This window comes from Chelonoidis abingdonii, chromosome 21 (assembly GCF_003597395.2).
Source record: "Chelonoidis abingdonii isolate Lonesome George chromosome 21, CheloAbing_2.0, whole genome shotgun sequence".
NCBI classification, from domain to species: Eukaryota; Metazoa; Chordata; order Testudines; family Testudinidae; genus Chelonoidis; species Chelonoidis abingdonii.
Window position 1 is genome coordinate 9,134,706 of NC_133789.1, and position 20,036 is coordinate 9,154,741.

Here is a 20,036-nt window from a genome sequence, read left to right on the forward strand (position 1 = left end):
TGCACAGCATATAAAAACAGTATCGTTCTTCAGAAGGATCCGGTAAAATCTGTTCTATACTGGGTATGTTCCCTGCCCTGCAGGCTATGCACTCAGGCTGGACTGAACAATTATGTGTAGTGACCTCTCCCTGGGCAAATGGCAGTACTGAAAGCTAGTCCAGGGCTGGATTGTGCAGGGAACATCTATGTGAGGATGTTTACTATGTGACCTCATGGAAATGAAGCACAGTCAAAGAGGGTGCCCTTTGAGTGTGCTGGCTCACAGGTGACTCAGACGCATTTCCTCTCGCTCCAGGCAAGACTGCGACATCTGGGTCTCTGCCGTGCGTTGGAGGTGAGGTGGAGCTGCTCTGGCTTAGGAGCAGCACTAGAGACACAGTGTCTCTGGCAGGTCCAATGTCTTCTGGGCAACTGGGGAGCACAATCTGTTTCACCCATTAGGCGGGAGCAGCTTGCTCTCATTGGCCAGTGTATGAGGGGGACAAAGCCATGATCCCACCTCATTCCCAGCTGCTCTGAGGCCCCCTGACTCTCTTGAGGAGGAACAAGTAGTCTTCGCATTCCCTACAGACTGAGCAGCCCAAGGATTGCTCCATTGGGAGGCCCATGAACAGACATGCATGGGAAAAGGGAAGGTTCTTGCGTGCCCCTTTCTTTCACCCTGAGCTAGCCCCTATAGGCAGGCAAGGGCTGAGTGTGGCATAGAAGGAGACATTCAATCCCTATGAATGAGTGTTTGGTGTTGCTCCGCAGCAGCTCAAAGATTAATGAGACCCACTGGCAGACCTCCTCAGCTTGAAGGATGGTAGCTATTGCCTTTGTTCCAGGTGGAGGATTTCAGTCTGGTGAAATCCTTAGGGCTTAGACATGAGAGTGAAGGGGAGGATAAACCTGGTCGTATTATTGTATCTTCATTTTTTTTTAAAATGCACAAGTTTGACACACGGGTAGCAATGGGGGGAAAAAAGAGGGAGGGGAAAAATGGGAAATAGGACACATGCAATTTATGACTATCCAGGCATTAATTTTGCTGCTGCCAATATTAAGCTTTAAAATCCTTTAGACTCAAGTTCCTCAGTTATGTCATATATCCCTGGCAGGTGAGTTCAGTTATGGTGCCAGCTCTGCATATTTTCTACTTCCTTCTCAGACTCACTCTGCATCATGGTTGGACTTACAGCTTCTTGTGTGTGCGCAAATCTCCAGGTATTGAAGACCAGCTAAAAATAAATACAGAGCAAAGGGCCTCTATTGCTGTCGTTGTGAAATGTCAGCCTAATGGTAATGACAGGCTAAAAAAGCCATGTCCTGAGAATTTGCTTTCATTACATGGACATTTTTTCACTATGTTTGCCTGGGACACTCGTATTGAGTTATCTCCTTGTTGTATGGCATCAACTCTGCTATGTAACAATGACACTGCCAAGCAACATCATCAGTGCTACAAAATCCCTGTAAACTCTTTGGTTCTGGAGTTTTCAAGGTGGACAACCAATGACATCTCACCTCGAATCCACACAATGCAGACATATTTTGCTTAATTTCAGCCCTGTTTCAATTTAGCAACTAGAAGGTAAAACTCCTTTGCAATGCAAGAAATCCAGTGAGTGTTCTTTCTGATAGAGACGTAGCTCTCTCTTGGCTTGGATTAAGGGGGCAAGTGTTACCTAGCAAACTGACACCTGGAGAGCAAAACAGCACCCCAAGTAACTGTGGCTCTCTCACGGTCATCCCTTGGAAAAATCTCTGCTCTCCCTCTCACCTTATAGAACATGTCCCCCTCCTCCATCAGCTTGCTCAACAGGATGATCATGATGTCTGGCTTGGAGGTGGCCATCGCCCAGGTTGCTGGACCTGTAGTGTACAGGATGCATGATGGGTAAAAAACTCATACAATGCAAGGGTGGTAGGAAGCTAGGTGGAAAAAATATCCTGGGGTGGGAATTTCTGCTGGAGAGAACAACTTGTCGTGGTCAAGGAGCAGACTGCTCCAAATTAAAGGGCTGGCAGTTCATCTTGCATTTCTTAAATTAACACCATCTTCCACACAATGTCTTTCCTTTGTATTCGTTCAAAGACTTGGCTCTGTTTTAAATGATCACAAGAGGGCAGCACATGTTGTAGAATAAGCTTTGGGGGAAACGGTTGGGTTTAAGAAATACGTTTAAAGAGGAAATCAAAGTGGTTACATAAAAAAGCAAGTTAAGTAAATATATATATATAAATTTAACAGCGATAATCAATAATTCAGTCGCCTAGATATTAGGACTAGGTTTTGATTTAAAACTTCATATGATGTGAAATACTAAAGAATGGAAAATTCAATAAGCTGGAGCTGAAGCAGGTTATTCTAAGGTCTTGTTCCCACAATTGACTCCCCATAGGCGGAGAGCTGCACCAGTGCAGGGTCTCACTGACTTCAGCGAGTGCAGGCATCCACCCAGGCAGAGTCAATTGATGGATCAAGCCCTAATACAGCTAGGGAGCAGTGGTAAAAAATTTAGCAGAGTTCATTAGTCTGGGTGATGAATGAGTCAACCATATTTTAAAAGTGGAGCCCATGTGTTTTTCAGGATTAGTTTTTGAGTTCAAGTTATTCTCTGCAACAGTCATTAACAAAATATTTTAAGGTGAGGTAAATTAAAAGATTAGGGGTCGAGGGGAATGCATGCAGGCTAAATCAAACAGGAGAAAGCAAAGCTGACAAAGCCATCAGACCAAGCCTGATGCTGACAGCGATGAAATATACCTCGAGGGCGACTCGGTAACGTCTGACAACCTTCAAAGAAAGGAGAAAACAAAAAGTTGTAGGAGGGGGGGAAAATGGATGAAGGTGAAAAAAAACAAAAACAAAGAAAGGAAAAAGCAGCAGTGAGAGGCAGGCAGCAAAGAAGCCAATGCACCAGCAAAATCCCCTCCAAGGGCAAGGTATCGTGAGCGGCTGTGTGGAGCAGCGCAGTTAACGCTAGGATCTGAAAGCATATACAGAGCAAGTGAAAGCAGCAGCTCACAGCAATGCATGAATACAGTACTGTTTATAGACCAGGACTATAAAGGCAGAAAAGAATTACCATAGGGAAGGCCTCGCCAAAGAAACAGCAACTTATTGGTTACATTTGCTAAGTCGTATGGCAGCAAAAATCACAGTTTAACACACAGAACGTGACAGTCAGAACTCATGTGCTGCACTCTGGGTAGGAAGCAGCAGCTCCGCTTTAACATTTACACTGCAGGAAGCCAGACCCAGTCCCCGGACGTCCTGCTTTAGTAAACAGCTGAAAGAGGGGTTCCCTCCTTTGCCCTACCTATCTTCGCTCCTTTCTTCAGAAGAGTGACCACGACAGAAGTGTTGCGGCACCCCACAGCCCTGTCGAGTGGGCGCATCCCGCTGTAGTCAACATGCTCGATCATGGCACCGTGGTCCACCAGAAACTGAACCTGCAATGATGAATGCCACAGTTACCACTCCCCTATGCAAGACCAACCTGGCACAACTCCATGCCATGTGTATGGAGCTCCGTTCTGTTCCACTCTGGGTCTCATCCAGGGCCCATCACTATAGTATCTGAGATAAAGTTACTCGTGTGTCGCTCTAGTCTGCAGGTCTGGGTGCTACGTGAATGCAGTAAGATGGGTGAGACATTTGAGCACTAATATTTTATGGTATTTCTGCTGCTTTCTTCCTTGTTCTGCAATTAGTAACACGGCACTTACCACCTCTGCATCACCATAAAAAGCTGCCAGATCCAGGGGAGTGCGTCCATTTTTGTCAGCGTGGTCTGTGGCAGCTCCACTCTCCACCAGGGAACGGACCACGGAAAGGTGGCCCTTCAGACAAGCCCAGCTAAGGGCAGTTAGGCCTTCTTTGTCCATTAGGGATATGGAGCCACCTGAAAGAGCAAGTGCGAGTCCCTGTAAGAGCTCTCTCTTGTATAGGATTTGGTACTATCACATAACAACAATAATCACGCTTAGCACTGCTACCCAGTAGCACTTTTTGTTTGCAGAGTGAGGTACAAGTGTTAACTGCTTTCCCCATTTTCCCAGTCTGACTATCCCTGTTTTTCTGATGGAGCTGTCAATTGACTTGCTCAAGGCCACATAAACAGACAGTTACAAAATCAAGATAAGAACTCAGGAAAGTTCTTCCTTTAATCACTAGACTATGATGATCAACGAATCAACCTGGTTTCTGTTGATTTATGTTCCTGTCAGTATAATTAAAGGGAAACCTAATGGCACTGTCAGCACAGTCACCACCCAGGCTTATTAAAGAAATGAACAACATCAGACTTTGTGAGATCCCAAGTCATTATGGACCAAATCCTGAGTAGCTGGACTGAGCACTGGGCAGATGTGTGCATGGAAGAATGGGAGTGAATCAGTTCCTGAGGATGCAGAGCAGATGGAAAGCTGCTCACTGGAAGCTGCTTCAGCACCACAGTTGCAGTAGCCTCTGCAGGCTCTCATGCAACCTCTGCAGCAGTTCTGCTACTAAGGCCCCGGCTGCATTGCAAAGAGAATGTGTGTGCAAACCTCAAAAATTGCACATAAACAGCTTTTAAAACAAAATACAGGCCAATCAGATCCTGTTCTACTGATCTGATATGAGCTGAGCTCAGGGGTTTTGCATTTCCACAGCTGCAGGAGAAAACAATACTAGTTACCTGCTCTCTCACCAGGTGCTGCAGGGAGGTAATGAACCCTGAACTCATCACTAAAAGGTGAACTAAAAGCCAGACTCTAACATGAGAAGAACACCACATCGGCACAGTTGTTACTCACTGAGCACCAGCAGTGCTGTACACAGTGGACACAGTCCCTGCCTCTAAGAAGTTCAAAATCTAAATCAGTCAGAGGATTAATGGTACCTTGAAGCTGGATAAACACAGCTCCTGCTCTACTGTGATCTTCTAGTGATGTGGAGCTAGACTCACCAAGCATTTACAGCAGCTTAAACCCTAGTGGAAGGTCATGGCAACTGAAATCTACCAGAGAGACTGCAACTAACTGGAGTTGGTTCACACCAAAATGCACTTTGTCCCCACTTAGATCTGTAGGCTTTTCTGCCAAACTCCTTTTGAATAGCTAGTCGGATTTGAGATCCCTCCCCAGAGACATCAAGAAGCCCACTCCTCTCTCAGGAACCATGCTTATATGGACAGAGAGTCTGGAAAGAGATGCAAAGGCATCCTGGAGTAATCAGCCATAGTGGCTCTGTCTACACAGGAAAAAAAGGTACTTTTTCAGTTGTTAGCTTAATTTTATCAACCCCACCTCTCATCCTCCATAGCACTCATGTAGTCCCAGTTTAACACCTTTGAGATCATTTGAGCTGGTGGTGTTGTAGTTATCAAGTTAAATTAATTTAACTGAGCTAACTTGATGGGATCCCTTATGGGATCAGACACTGTCAACTGAGAGCCAATAGGAGAGGGACCCAAAGTTTTCTTGGACAGTTGGGAGCTACTTAAGGATCATCCAAGTTCTCTCTCTCATGATCTTGGTCAGAATCTTTGGCATGAGGGAGGAATGTGAGAGAACATAAATAACTAAAGTACGTGAACACCGCTCTTCATGGAAACGGAAGCGTTCTGTTGCTTGAGCAATGGTAACGTTTTCATTCAAAAGTGTGACAAAGGGACCTAAATCAGCTGCATCCCACTGAAGAAAGTGCTTTTCCACCACTCACGCTCGTGACTCTATTACCAATAGGTTGAAACACTGTGGTATTGAGTTCTTCTTCTCCACTAGGTAAAATGACAGTCTCCAGCAAATTCTATCACATCCACTGTGGGTTCTTGACTGGTTCCAAATGCAAAGGGATGAGCACAGCCATCCTCTTAGCAAAAGCAGGGGAGCCAGAAGAGTGTATTTTCCAATCCTCTTCATCCATCTAGGTCAATGTGTTCACTGGATAGACAACAAATCCATTTAGATTATCCAGACCACACAGCTCAGATATCTGCAGCCTTATTCCTTGTATCTTGGCTTCAAATTTCCCTATGGAGAGGAGCAAGAGCCTAACATACTAACACAGGCAAGTTCACTTGGGATACAACCGAGAAAGTCTCCACCAAGAGCTCTAAACACATTCATGGCACCATGCTTGGGCACAACCTCTAAGGTGACCAGATGTCCTGATTTTATAGGGACAGTCCTGATATTTGGGGCTTTGTCTTACACAAGTGCCTATTACTCCCCTCCCCATCCTTTCCCAATTTTTCACACTTGCTGTCTGGTCACCCTAACAACCTCCAAATTTGAGTGCAGAATGCCAAAAGAATGTGTGGCCAGACCTCTCATTCAGAAACAGAAGGCATACTGCTTCACTAAGAGGCATATACCAAACACAGCTTGGATATACACATGTAAGCCCAGTTTTAACTGCTACCAATACGAGCTCCTCTTTATCTGACAGCCTCCTCCTACACTGCCCCTCACTCTGTCCTGAACAGCTTTTAAAGCTTCATGAAAGGGTCAGCTAGCCTGTAGTCAGCCAATCAGAGGGCAGCATGCTCATGGAAGTGGTTACAGAGGACTCATTCTCTTTTCCTAGCTGCACTCTGGGGATCAAGCAGCCAAAGGTTTCCAATCTGTTTTCTTCCTGAATCTTCCTGTACAGGTAAGTAAAACTCCCACAAGAATTGGGAAAGGCTAGAAAGCCACAACCACCACCAGCCTTTTTAATCCTTTTCCCTTTCCAGAGATCACAACATGCCCTATTCTAGGGTGACACATAAAGACCCCAGGGTACTGATGCACCAGTGCAGCTTTAAGTGCACAATTCAGACTGCTTCAGAGATGTCAAAATGCTGCTCCTAGGCCTGTCATGCCTGGCCTCTACACAAGTGCCAAATCCATGATGCACTCACTGCTCTCAGCAGGATCTACATTGGACTCTGCTCACCGTGAAGAGTGTCTTTCCTTAAGGTCCTTCAGACCCACTTAACACGGGGGGAAGCCAAACATGACACAAGCCTCTAGCCCTCAACTTTGTCAGGTTAGGGTGACCCCTTAGAACTGCGCCCATATGTAGATGAGTTGTGATTCCTGCTGCACCAGGAAAGGCCCTTTGTGTGAGTGCACCCAGAGCACGTAAAACTGCTGGGCTGCTTCTCCTTATCCGAAAACGAATCAGGCTAAAGACAAAATTCAAAGTGTGACCCAGTCAGCAATCAAACTGTAAAATATTTACCTGGCAGAGACACAGACAAGAGAAAAACAAATTGCATCAAACCCACACAAGTGATGCACTGAAGCCTCAACACACTAGAGAACCTTTTACATTTATATTTAAAAATAGTGAGCGAATGAGATTGTAAGAGGGGTTCCATTCAATTCTCAGTCAAAAGGGCAAAAGGATCTGCTCTAGGATCACCAGGCCTGGCAGAGTGACACGCAGCAACAGATGATGGAAGGTGCAGATCCTATCTGGGCAGAGAAAGGAATCCAAGGGCAGCTACAGACCAAAATGCCCAGGTAGGAGTGTGCCTCCGCTGGGGAAGGAGAGGTGGGTGATTTCAATAGCTTAGAACTCAGTGCTATGAAACAGAGGCACACAAGCTAGAGAGGGAGGAACAAATAAAACTTGTACCCTTGGAAAAACAAATATATTTTCAGTTGTTCTGAGGGATAGATTTTTGCAAACAGCTTTTAAACTAGTCCCTCCTGGTGTGTGGTATAACAACTGTCTCCGCATTGCCAGCCAGAGAGATCATGCCATTGCCTGGTTTACAAGTTAAATTGGAACGCACAACCTCTCCACACTAATCCAAGCTGTCGTTTACCAAGTGAACTCAAAGGCTTTGCCTCTAAAAGTTGGCACCAGTGGGACATATGGATCAAAGCCAAGATTATTCACAGCTGGATCTGCCAGCACTTCAGAACTGAGGGATTGAGGGAGAAAGTTTATTCTGTTGGCTGGTAACTGTCCATACCACCCTGAAACTTCACTGCTCCCCTGAAGAGATGGGAAAGCAAAAGCTGGTTTACAAGCGAAAGATGCATTGATGATCCAGTGTCTGGACCAGGAAGACACAGTATTTAGAGCTCTCTTGAGCCTGCTGAGTCTGTTCAAACAGCTGTTTTGTATATACAGAAAGCTTCTTCATTTCCATGCTAAAGGTCCTTCACTTTACTGCTGCTGGAAAGCAGAGATTGCCAGTAGTATAGGAATATTCTGGAAGGATGATGGATATCACCACCTGATTCACTGAAAGCAAACATCTGCTGATGATGTGATACACCCAAAACCACTGACCTCTTCCTTCCCCATAGCTGTCTTTTGCACCAAGTAGTATAAGATTGGTGACTGTATGAGGCAAGATGTGCTCTGTCTGCTGAAAAGCATAATCTATAGCCAGTGTTTCGGACATGATCTAAAACCAAAGAGACCTCAAAACTGAATGCTCATGTAGCGTTCTCAGGCCTCTGGGTACTGCAGTTCCAGCTCAACATATGACAGAATTCCATCCAGCTGTGGCCAGAGAATGCCAGTGTAATGTCCACATGCCCACCAATTCTGGATACGACCAAGAACAGCAGGTAATTCTGCAAATGTGAATTTCAAATTGATTGATGATAGTAACTCTGTTAATAAGAAGTATTTAGTGTTTACAAATGCTGCCTCTGCTAATCAAGTACAGTTAAATAAGATCTGCGTTGCAACATACTAATTAACACTTACGCTTTCTGATTCACACTTTGATTTTAATGAAACGCTGAACAGGACTGTCAAAGCCATTGTAATTAAAACACACCATGTAGTGCTGTATTCTACCTGGGCTTGGTTTAAGTTTTCAGCTGTATGTTTCACGCTAGTGGATGCTAAGTAAGCTATTGTATTACAGGGCATCTCTTATGAAAGGTGATTTTCATATTCTTGACCTCTCTACCTCTCCAGGGTCATGAAGGCCAGGGGCCGATTATACACGAACTGGACTTTTCTGACCATTTTACATCCAGGACCAGATTAGCTGATTCTACTCTTTCATGTTTGCCCTGCTATGTAAAGTTTTCCATTCAGTGCTCACCCAAGTTTAAACAGCGTGCCTCTCTTGTGTCTGTTAAATAATACTTACTGTAAGACAGATGGAGAGATATGAAGGTCAGAATTTTAATAGGGACAAAAAGAAAACAGGTGATTAATGTGAAAAGATCTCAAGAGCCGGCCCATCTCACTGTCCAAGTCACAGCACTAAAGAGTGGGGATCGCTGTGGCACACACTCCCAGAATGGCCGGGCTGAGGAGTGGGTATCTTGCACTCAAAAGTCTGAGAGCCCTTCAATACAAAATCATATTTTAAATGGCTACGTACATAATTCTATGCAAGAGTCTTACAATTAATATTTTAGCCAGCAGGAATACTAGGTAGACCCAGCTACTTATGACAAGGAAAATATCCTTCCCCAAACGGGTTTTAGTTTAGAGAGCATATCTGAAAAGAAAATATGAGGACAAACTGGAGCAAAATATTAAAAGAAAGGGAAGCTTCTGGGGCTTTTCCCCTCTGCTGGAGATTTTCACTGCTGGGTGTAGCTACACACCGCAATGAGTGGGGACGCAGCCTGCGTTTCACTGTGGCTTATGGCTATGCCTACCCTATATGTCACCGCAAGGACAGACAAGTGTAGACACGGTCTAAATCCTTGTCCACACTAGGGATTTTACCTGGTGCTCACACTGATGTCAGCAGTGGGAGCAGCTAAAACAGCTGAAAACGGTCCAATTACAAGTGTTAAATTGTGTCACAAACAGTGCTCAGTACTGTTTCATAAGCCATGATTGAGCCTTGAGATTTGGTCTTGTCAACACATGCATTTAAATGGCTTCCATCACGACACTCTTTATGACCAAGAAGTATGTTTCCTAGTTTTGATGTGGTTAAGGGGCATTGCAACAGATATGGCAATTTCTTGCAATATCATTGAAAAACCTTATTGAATTAAGTTTAAGTATCTTTGGGGTCCATTGTATTAAATGCAAAGTTTATGTATTATTGTGGGTTGGGGTTGTATGTAACATCTCTAGGCGAGAGATGTGATGTGAGGCCTGGGAGTTCAGAGGACTATACTGAAAATGTGCCAAACAAGAGTGTTAAGCGGATTTCTTGGGGAATGCCCTAGGGAGAGGTTAATGCAAATACCCTATCTTTTGAAGCTACGCCCTGAGGAGAGGGTATTTGTCTGCTGATTACCCATTCCCAGAGACTGGAGATCAAAGGCCCAAGCTGTGTAAAGAAACCAGCTGGTGGTTCCGGTTCTGAATGTGAGATAGATATAAACTTGTTATCATGGGGAAAACCCAAGTTGTAGGTTTTGAAGGACTGATACCTGCGAGAGCTGCAGGGGGGAGCTGAGATGACCTTTGATAATCCTTTTAGCACGTGTTTATTGTTTTTAATACGTTTCCTCTGGAAAACTTGATGGCTGAAGTTTTCACCGTGTGTTATTCAACGAAGCTCTCAAATGAGCACATGGTGTTGAGGCGATACACATCCAAGACAGAAAACAAATGAACAGCCAAGACTAAGGCCATGACTACTCCAGTCTTATTTTCTAAAATGACAAACCATCGGTTCCAACAATGAAGATTCATTGGTGGTAGCAATGTTGGGAGCCCTAGTGTAGACAAAGTGGCAGCAGCCACCAGTGTCACACAGCCTTGCCTTCAGCAGGGTTAGATGATGGGTGGGTAAAATTCCAGCACCCATTCTGCATTAGATCTCCAATGATTGCAACCAAAGGGGGTGTGTGTGTGAAATGTTAGTAACAATGTCCACAAGTCAGGAGGAGAAAATTGTTCAAAGTATCGAGGGGCCTGAGAGTGCCAAATCATGTAATGCACTTACACGTGATCTAACTTCACTCCCAGACAACAGAGCGGCAGTGGTCCCAATGATGTCAGTGATTTGATCTTTTGCTTTACCCAGGCCTGTTTCAAACACAAGTAGTACAGTGCTGTGCTCCAACTCAGCCTTGCCTAAGATCTAACCTTGTGCAAGCAAGAATTCCACGGTGCCTAGATGTCCCTCAGACGCAGCCATCATCAAAGGAGTCCGACCCTGCTTGTCTGCCATGTTTACATCAGCGCCGTGGGTGAGTAAGAGATCTACAATCTGGAAACACGTAAAACAAGGATACAATTGAAACAAAGAGGTTCTGCTGGGATGAAACGAGAGCTGAGATACAGCCTAGCAGTCCCCCTGCCTTGAAACCTCACCCAAACCTCAGACACAGAGAAAGAAATTACTTCTTTATCCATATTTCCCCCCCAGCTAACTGCAGACTTTGGAGTGCCTGGCACCTAACCTACTGCCGAGGCTTTATGTGCCACTGCTTTTTAAAGAGAGGTGAGGCAGGGGGTTTGTAGGGGATTAGATCACTGAGAAAATATTGTTTTTAATCTGAACAAACTGAAGTGTGCCAAAATAGCACGGTCCTGGCTGCATGACAAAGGCTGTAATAATAATAACCACCACAATAACCCTAATAATAATAGCTCCGTTTGCACCAGCACTTTCTGTCTTCTAGGTAGTCAATGGAGAAGGCACCAGGACAGCCACTGGTTCTTTTAAGACAGCCATTAATTCTAACTCCAGTTACATTTCGAGGCTTAAAGCCTTTTCTATTTAACCATAATGGCTTACCTAGGGAGGTGGTGGAATTGCCTTCCTTAGAGGTTTTTAAGGCCCAGCTTGACAAAGCCCTGGCTGGGATGATTTAGCTGGGGATTGGTCCTGCTTTGAGCAGGCGGTGGGACTAGATGACCTCCTGAGGTCCCGTCCAACCCTGATAGTCTATGATTCTATAATAATAAGAGTATCATATTTAGGAGAAACTACTCACATAGCACTACAAGTCAAGACCTACATCTTCTAAAGTGACTGGTGATTTTTTGATGTCTGAACTAAGACACTTTAAAGGGGCCTCATTTTATATGCCCTCTCCAAATGAAACATTGTGGAACATTTAGGCCAAAGCATTTAGTTGGGCAAGTCAGAAACCTGATGACTTTAGTGGGTGAACATTTCCTGCATGGAATACTAGGATACGGGATTATCGAAACCCATAACTCTGTCATTACCAGCGATACGCACCCTAGTCAAATGAGAAATAACTTTTGGTGGATGCTGCAGTGACCTCATTTACCTGCCAGTGGCCTTGTCTCACTGCGCTGAACAATGGCACCACCCCACGTCGATTTGGCTGGGCCGCTGCTGCTCCTTGCTCTAGAAGCAGACGACATACTTCCAGCTTACCCCGTCCTGCAGCAGCTGTCAGAGCTGAAAGGGGGAGGAGGGGAGAGAGAGAGAGAGAAGGTCTTTTAGAACTGCATATTTCCAGCAGTAAGAAAAATGTCTCCTTTGCTCCCTTCGGTGATCAGAAAATATAATACGCTTTATGTTAAACAAATTTTCTTTCAATTTCACCAAGCAAAAGGAGCGACTCAGCTTGCTTGTACTTAAGCATTACAGTGAACTAAATAATAATAATAAAAAAATCAATGAAAACAAATGAAAAACAGTAATAAAAAAGCCTAATTCACCAAAAAATTTATACCAGAGAAAGAAAGTCTGTTCTGCTCATTCATGGCAATTTGTGAGTAGCTTTCACTAGGGCTGTGATTTCTGCCAGTAATCTCAAATCTCTCCTCCTTCCAAACATCTGCATTCCCTCCACCCTGAAGATTACAATTATTATATTCAGGGCCTAGATACTACTCTCATAAAAAGAAGCATAATGGATAGACAGAGAGACTATGATACTTTGATAATAAAATATAAATGATTAGTGAAAATTACAGCTAGCAAAGGTTACTTCTTTCTGTAAAGAGACCTCATAAGAGCCTGGAAAAAGAGTACTGTATGAGAAAGACCATTTTCCTTTTCCTGAAGTTGCAATGGACCAGGAAAAAAAACCCAGCTATGATAATCACCAAATAACCTACTGGTATGTGCAACTATGAAGTTCAAGGCAGTGTCATTTGAAATCTTAAACATTTCCCCTTGTGCCTCCTGCAGCTTTTCTGTGGCACAGTACAGCATACAATCCAGAGATTCTAAAACCAAGTACGTCACTACATGGGAATGATTTCAACAGAACACACAAACCTCTGGGTACATGCTTTCTTCACATACACTTTAAAGCCCTTCCACAAAATGTAAGTTGTATTTGTCTAGTTTCACTAGGGAACCTGACTACGTGGGTTTCTTGAAGGAAGGCAGAGAGAGAGAAAGAGAGAGAGATGGAGTTACTGAAAGATTATTGCCAGCCAGCTGGAAGTTAGTAGAGTTTGTGGTTTTCTTTTTCAGAACTAGTGCAGAGCCGTGCTATTCAAATGGAAGATTTTTGTTTTTTACTATCTCATTTTAGGGTGTAAGGTTTTGAAACCCCATCAGGGAAACAATTGGAACACAATGCATATGAACAAGCATTCTTCAATTTAAATGCTAATTCTGCCCTTTGTTTCTGGGCCAGGACAGATCCCACCTGCAAATGCCTTTTTATGCAAAGCCAAAATTATCTTTAATTTTCAATATTTCAAGTGACCTGGTAACATGAAAGTTCCGCTCCCTGGAAAAATGTACATTGTAAACTCTGACAACATGGCTGGGTTATAAATTGAATCTGAAAATAGATCTAAGTGTAGGACTTGTCTTTTACTTGTCTTCAGTATTAATTTGAGACTTTTCAGCTCCTCCCTCTCCTCCTCAGCTTCATGTGTATTTCAGCCCAGCTCCTCTGGCTCCGTGTTTTGCTCCTTTTAGTAGGCGTCTGAGCAGAAGCTGGGAGTCTATTTCTAACTGATGGCGCATGTTTCTTCTTCTTTGAAGTTCATTTCTGTGGGATGGCTGATTTAGAGGTGTTGATGGGTTTCCAGCTGCAGCCCTGTTACTTGTGGGTGATATATTCAACTTCTCTCTGTTCCAAACTATAGTTTATTTTCTTCTCTTGGGTTTGGGGGACATCAAGAGTTAAAAAAGAAAAACCTCTAAATGCTGCAAACAGAAGTGACTATGAGACCTGTAATCGTATCCATGTGGCTTTGAATGTAAGCTACAAATGTAGAAGACAGGGACTGTGTCTAGTGGTCACAAGCAAGGGAGGAATCAAGGCTTCTGGGTTCTATTCCTGGGTTTTGCCATTGATTCGTTGTGTAACGTCTCTAAGGGCTGGTCTACACTGGTGGGGGGGTATTGATCTAAGATACTCAATTTCAGCTACGTGAATAGCGCAGCTGAAGTCGAAGTATCTTAGATCGATTTACCTCGGGTCCTCACGGCGCGGAATCGACATCCGTGGCTCCCTGTGTCGACAACGCTACTGCCGCTCGCTCCGGTGGAGTTCCGGAGTCGACGGGAGCGCGTTCGGGGCTCGATATATCGTGTCTAGATGATCCCCGAAAAATCGATCGCTACCCGCCAATACGGTGGGTAGTCTGGACATATCCTCACACAAAGTATTATTATGGACAATGGTGTGACTTTCAATTATGTAATGTGCATTTATTTTACATTCCTAGTGGGCTCAATAACAATGTACTTTTAAATGCAATTGAGCTGTTTGTAAGGAAAAAGTCAACTTCTCTACTGGGAAAAACAACCACCTTTTTAATGTGCTTTCAGTCTCCTGTGTTTTACAATCATCTATTTCATACTCAGTAGCAGGAGGACACATTTTGATGCATTTATCACCATTGTATTTGCACCTCCATCTCTGACTGTATTACTACTGTTGACACAGACACTTTCTGCTGGCTTTTAATATTAGTCTTGATTCAGAGGTAGATATTCCATCTGGAACTGACTTTATTGTGCTGTCAGCAGTGCCTAGGTTATGATGTAACTTGGCACTGCAATTCAGATGACAGTAGGATAATATCATGAAGCCAGGCAGTCAATTCTACTCCAGACAAGATTAGAGAGACAAGCAACATGTATCGAAACAGAACAGGAACCAATACGGATTTTCAAAGTTGATTTTAGGTTGAGGCAACACTTTCTGCTGCTTCTCTCTTTATTTTTATCTAGAATTGTTAAGTACTTTTTGGAAAATAAAACCAAAACCAAATAAAATGGAGTCTCATGAGCCACAGGTCGCTCACGTTACTTATGCAATATGTGTAAAAACTAGAGATTGAAGTTTTGACAATTTCCAGTTGGGGGGGGGGGGGCAATTTTCCCTAGGCCCCAGGCCCCGCGGCGGTGTGGGTCTTCGGCGGCATTTCAGCAGCAGGGTGTCCTTCAGTTGCTTCGGGTCTTCCGCGGCATTTCGGCAGTGGGGAGCCCTCCAGTGCCGCTGAAGACGTGAAGCGACTGAGGGGCTCCCCGCCTCCGAAATGCTGCCAAAGACCCGGATCACCACCGGGTGACTACAAGCGCTGCCCTAGCCCCCTGAATCCATTGGGTGGCCCTGATTGCTGGCTGCTTATTTTCCATCTTTCACAAGGGCAATTTTTATCAGATATTGGGCATTCCTTTGCAATGACTCTTAGCATGTGAATCAACGCCATTCCAAGGTAACCAGGTGGACTCCAAGAGCTCTCCACAAACAGACAGAAATATCTAATAGTCATGGCCACACAAAAGCTCTTCCATTAAAGGGAGCTCTTTGCCAGAGGCAGTAACACACAGAGGGAACAAGGCAAATGCTGGATGTGTCCCTCAGGGAATAGTCAGGCAAGGAAAGTGGCCTGGGATGTATGGAAATGGGAGATGTCTGAGCAGAACAGGAAGCTGCTGGAACTCAACAAGCAGAGGTGCATCGATGAGAAGCCTCCAGGCAGACGTCTATACAGAGTCAGGGATGTGGGAGAGCTGTCTGGATGTGAAGGGAGACTGCATTGCAAATGGGGAGAGAGTTAGAAACTAGTCCAGAAATTCTGTGTGGCTTAATATCAGACTATGTCAAGTTTAACTAGAGTCATTGGCTATCTTAACTCATGTCCAGTGATATCACAGAATCTCAGAAGATGAGGGTTGGAAGGGACCTCAGGAGGTCATCTAGTTCAACCCCCTGCTCAAAGCAGGATCAACACCAACTAAATCATCCTAGCCAGGGCTTTGTCAAGCTGGGCCTTAAAAAACTCTAAGGATGGAGATTCCACCTCCCTGGGTAACCCCATTCCAGTGCTTCATCACCCTCCTAGTGAAAAAGTTTTTCCTAATATCCAACCTAGACCTCCCCCACTGCAACCTGAGACCATTGCTCCCTTGTTCTGTCATCTGCCACCACTGAGAACAACCAAACTCCATCCTCTTTGGAACCCTCCTTCTGGTAGTTGAAGGCTGCTATCACATCCCCCCTCACTCTTCTTTTCTGCAGACTAAATAAGCCCAGTTCCCTCAGCCTCTCCTCAGAAGTCATGTGTCCCAGCCCCCTAATCATTTTCGTTGCCCACCGCTGGACTCTCTCTGATTTTTCCACATTCTTCTGTAGTGGGGGCCACAAAACTGGATGCAATACTCCAGATGTGGCCTCAGCAGTGCTGAATAGAGGAGAATAATCACTTCCCTCAATCTGCTAGCAATGCTCCTACTAATGCAGCCCAATATGCCGTTAGCCTTCTTGGCAACAAGGGCACACCATTGACTCATATCCAGTGTCTCATTAACTGTAATTCCCAGGTCCTTTTCTGCAGAACTGACGTTTAGTCAGTTGGTCTCCTGCCTGTAGCAGTGCATGGGATTCTTCCATCCTTAGTGCAGGACTCTGCACTTGTCCTTGTTGAACCTCATCAGATTTATTTTGGCCCAATTTCTCTAGGTCACTCTGGACCCTATCCCTACCCTTCAGCATATCTACCTTTCCTCCCAGCTAAGTGTCATCTGCAAATTTGCGAGGGTGTAGTTCATCCCATCATCCAGAGCATTAATGAAAATGTTGAAGAAAACTGCATCTGCAGTATCTGATGCTGCTTACCAAGGTAAATACAACAGAGGGACATTTTAGTGGTTTTTTGACCAAACCTTACAAATATTTTGGATTCCCATCCTCAATTCCAGAGTCTGTTTTTCCAGTTAATAGCATAACTTGATATTTAGGCCTTATTTTTAAAGTAAAAGAGAATATATTTTAGATAACACTACCTCTGCACTGGTCGGCATATTGAATCAACAACTCATCTGTAAAAATGTTGTCATCATTATACAATTGTAATGAATACTTATTCAGTGTTCAGGGATCATATCTAGACAACTATACCCTTTATTCCTTTCCCTTCTCCTTCTATGACTCTCTAAAGTAACATTTATTTGTAAAAAAAAAAAAAAATTCAGTTAATATTATCATGACATATTTATTCTGTATTTAGGTCTCCTCTGGTGATTCTGGGGGCTTCAGCCTTTCACACGTTCCTGCTGTTAGCCCACAACAATCTTGTTATTGTTCAGGCTGCCTACTGTGCCAATTCTCATCTACATTTTTGTCCTTTACGAGCTCAGTTTACCCAGACGAGGTTCTTTCTGCTAGGCTCAAATTTTGGTGTTGCCATGAACATGAAAACATTCAGAGGTTTGGTTATATGAGTACATTTTCCAAACTACAAAGTCTGAACCAATTCAAGATGTACCCCAGTGTGTGTTCTGTTTACCAAAAACAATTTAACCACACACAAAATTACACATCACCCAGTGTTTGCATCCTTGGTTCAGGTCATTTCTGACTAAAGCTGGCAGGATCAAAATCATTGTGTGGTTACCCAGACAGGAATATCGCTGTGGTAATACCGGTGGTTTAAACTAATTAGTGAGTAGAGTACAAACCCTGTAGCTAACATTTAACTAGCTCATCCAAGTTAAAAGCCAGTGGCTCCATTTTGCAGATCTCTATTTGGCTGAGCACAAGCTGTACGTGTAAAGCATATGGATTGAAATGCTGCCTTTTTTCTAGTAGACACTGGGAAGGTGACACGTCTAGACTGGCATACAGGATTATCAGATGGACTATCCTCCATTAACGTGCATTTGTTTAATTGCCAGGTATACTTTCAATGTTACAATAATGCAATTACAAGCTTGCAGAAAACCAAATGCTAATTTAACATTCAGGAGCTTAAGCTGCAGGTGTTGAAGGTTATTTTGGTGTTGGCAAAAATTCCTTTTATAGGTGTGCAAAATATCAAAGGAGAAAAAGAGAGTTCTGAGTTCTGTGCTCATCTAGCTCAATACAGTGGAAGATGTCCCAGAAAAGACTGCTGGCCTGATCTTAAGAGGTCCTGCACACCTGAATCTTCCAGGTATTCAGTAACCCCAAAAATCAGGCCAGGCACTTTTTGGAAAAATAATAAAGCAGGTTACAGAGCATCTGCAAGGAAGTTCAAATCGAAGAAACTGATCCCCCTCAGTAAGTCATGACATACACAGGTCTAAAATGTATATTTGATATTAGTGGAATCCACAAACACAAACATGAAAGATAGAAACTGCAGCATCTATAGAAATTACCTGTCTCTCCCCACAGGCTGTCAAAGCTGTTGATCTGTGCTCGTTCCACCTCCTCTTCATCTTTTTCTGGAAGATCGAGCAGGTAGGAGACAATCTAAAACAAAGAGACGTGTCAGCTCATGAACTTCAGCATGTTATATATAAACTGCTGACATCTTAACATAAGCCATTCTGAATAAACAAAAGAAAATGAACAAAGTCTCTGCCTGGCACCTCAGCGTAGGTAAATATTCTTCCCGAGATCAGTAACTGAGCCAGCTGCCCTGTACAAGGGATAAAACAAGTCTCTTGAGACAACTGCACATGACAAGCCTTTATAGTGGTGCTACCTCACCTTTATAGTGGTGCAACTCAGAAGCTGTGTATGTTGTATACACAGATTATCCTGTGCATGCAGTGAATGCTCCATAGTTCCTGGGTTACCCACAGTGACCAGTGAAGAAACAGTGCTTTAGTGACTTTCATCTTTGGATCCTGAAGTGCTTAAAAGAGGTGGGTGAATACTAGACTGGGCTGTCTTTCGAAACAATTAGCTCCTTCCTGGCATGAATGACATTTAGGCAGATCGCTAGAAAGGTACCAACATGGTTTCCCTGGCCAGTGTAGACTGGGATTCAAAGAACCGAATTAATCTCCTCCGAGGGTAAATTTTTGAAATTGGCTAAAATCTTCTTAGTGCTTGGTTAGATGATATGAGAAAGCAAGAGATTAAGGAGAGAACAGTGTTTATTGAAGGACAAAGGTACATTTTTCCCATCCAAGAAGGGACACACCTACCAAGAGCCACACTAAAGGCAAGAGTGGGGCAACTGTGCCTGTTGTACTCAGCATAGCAACCTGACAGCAGACAAGGGCAGGAGGCATCTCTCATGAACACAGCATGCAAGGGGGCTTTGAAAAGAAAGGTTTTCAGTTACAATTGTCATTTCTAAGCTGCCTGCTGGGTTTATCCATTACTGAAAAGCAACAGCATGTACAACACAAGCCCTAGAGAGCCTGAAGTCACAGATTAGACCAGTTTTCAATCAGCTTTCATATGTGCTTAACTGCTAGAAGAAAAATGGTAACGCTTGCTATGTCAGCAAACTGTTTAATCAGTGGAAGTAACATTCCACCTTAACTTTCTTATAATTATAAATTATATACATTTGAATTATAGTATGATTATTATATTATATAATTACTAATTATAACACTACTTCCCCTGGCTTTCCACCTCCCTTGACTGTCAGCATTTCAGAGCATGGACTACACATCTTTATTTGTCTGTAAAGTGCCATGTCCATTTTTAGCGCTGCATACACTGTAAATAATTCTGAAACCACTTCTTAAAAAAAAATTACAAATATATCAGTAAAATTCTGGGGAAGTTTCCCATTAGAATAATCCCATGCGCTGTTAGGGATCACGTGACCAGGTTGCAGAGAAGCTCTGTTGCTTCAAAGGCACATCTGTTCCTAAGCAATTCAACTTGTGTTCACTTGCATGGTGTGATTTACCCAGCTCCCTTTGACTAACTCCTTTGATCTGATCACGTTACTTATGTTTTCATGGATTGAAGTTTCATGATTAATGAAATTAATAA

The 20,036-nt window shown here is 43.6% G+C and overlaps 1 protein-coding gene across 13 annotated transcripts in view; it reads right to left on the reverse strand.

The window, feature by feature from the left end:
- The window catches only part of TANC2 (tetratricopeptide repeat, ankyrin repeat and coiled-coil containing 2), a 631,424-nt gene that overhangs the window by 11,057 nt on the left and 600,331 nt on the right, over positions 1-20,036 (reverse strand). For 10 of the 13 annotated variants that reach the window (XM_075059589.1, XM_075059588.1, XM_075059585.1 and 7 more), the window contains 7 exons: positions 18,452-18,545; positions 12,156-12,289; positions 10,999-11,122; positions 3,717-3,892; positions 3,308-3,440; positions 2,752-2,781; positions 1,765-1,856 (listed from right to left, as the gene is read on the reverse strand). In XM_075059589.1, the coding sequence (XP_074915690.1) occupies positions 1,765-1,856; positions 2,752-2,781; positions 3,308-3,440; positions 3,717-3,892; positions 10,999-11,122; positions 12,156-12,289; positions 18,452-18,545 (783 nt within the window). The remainder of the gene's footprint in view (positions 1-1,764; positions 1,857-2,751; positions 2,782-3,307; positions 3,441-3,716; positions 3,893-10,998; positions 11,123-12,155; positions 12,290-18,451; positions 18,546-20,036) is intronic. The other 3 variants (XM_075059590.1, XM_075059583.1, XM_075059582.1) reach the window with 1 other exon arrangement.